At 52.8% G+C, this 899-nt stretch overlaps 1 protein-coding gene across 1 annotated transcript in view; it reads right to left on the bottom strand.

The window, feature by feature from the left end:
• MONBRDRAFT_10786 (uncharacterized protein) overlaps positions 1-899 on the bottom strand; it is a gene marked incomplete at both ends in the record, with an annotated part of 6,710 nt that extends 5,811 nt beyond the window's left edge. The window contains one exon of the mRNA XM_001748460.1: positions 766-899. Within this exon, the coding sequence (XP_001748512.1) occupies positions 766-899 (134 nt within the window). The remainder of the gene's footprint in view (positions 1-765) is intronic.

Genomic DNA, 899 nt, shown 5'->3' with positions numbered 1-899 from the left:
ATGATGCCTTTGTCTTCTGTGGTCGGTTGTTTTCTCAATCCGACGTTGTGTCTCGTTGGATGTGAGCGTGCCGTGGTGTTCATTGTGTTTGTGCTGTGATGGCTTGTCGTTGTGATGTGTGACTGCCTTTTTATGTGTCTTGTGTTTAAAATGGCCGTGTCTCTGGTTATACTTGGTCGTTTTGTACGATTTTTGTTTCTATGTGCAGGATTCTTCGCGCTTGTACTTTTTGGAATGATAAAAGCCAGCGAATGTAACTTGTTCTCTTGTGTTGTTTTGCGTGCCGTTTTGATGTTGTTGTCGGGGTTGCACAGCTTTGCTTTCAGCTCTGAGGTTCAAACACCTAATTTATTATTTTATTATCCGACGCGCCCTCACGATCCCAGGTCCGAGCAGACCCGTAAATAAATTAGGTGTTTGAACCTCAGAGCTGAAAGGAAAGCTGTGCAACCCCGACATCAAAATCACGACGGCATGCAAAATAACCCGTGTCGATCGACAGGAGGGCGCGTCGGATCTGGTCCGTGAAGATCGGTCTCGACCGAACCGGCTCGCGCAGGTCGGGCTCGCTTTAGTCGCGCACGATCCGACAAGCCCTCACTAGCCCAGGTCCAAGCAGACCCGTATCGATCGACAGGAGGGCGCGTCGGATTTGGTCCGTGAGGATCGTAATAATAAATAATAATAAATTAGGATCGTGCTTGGCCGAACCGGCCCGCGCAGGTCGGGCTCGCTTGAGTCGCGCACGATCCGACGCGCCCTCACGAGCTCAGGTCCGAGCAGACCCGTATCGATCGACAGGAGGGGCTTCGGATTTGGTCCGTGAAGATCGGGCTCGACCGAACCGGCCCGCGCAGGTCGGGCTCGCGTGAGTCGCGCACGATCCGACCAGCCCTCAT

This window comes from Monosiga brevicollis, genomic scaffold (assembly GCF_000002865.3).
Source record: "Monosiga brevicollis MX1 MONBRscaffold_23 genomic scaffold, whole genome shotgun sequence".
Classification (NCBI taxonomy): domain Eukaryota; class Choanoflagellata; order Craspedida; family Salpingoecidae; genus Monosiga; species Monosiga brevicollis.
The sequence above is the reverse complement of the archived record's forward strand: the minus strand, read 5'-3'. Positions and strand labels throughout refer to the sequence as shown.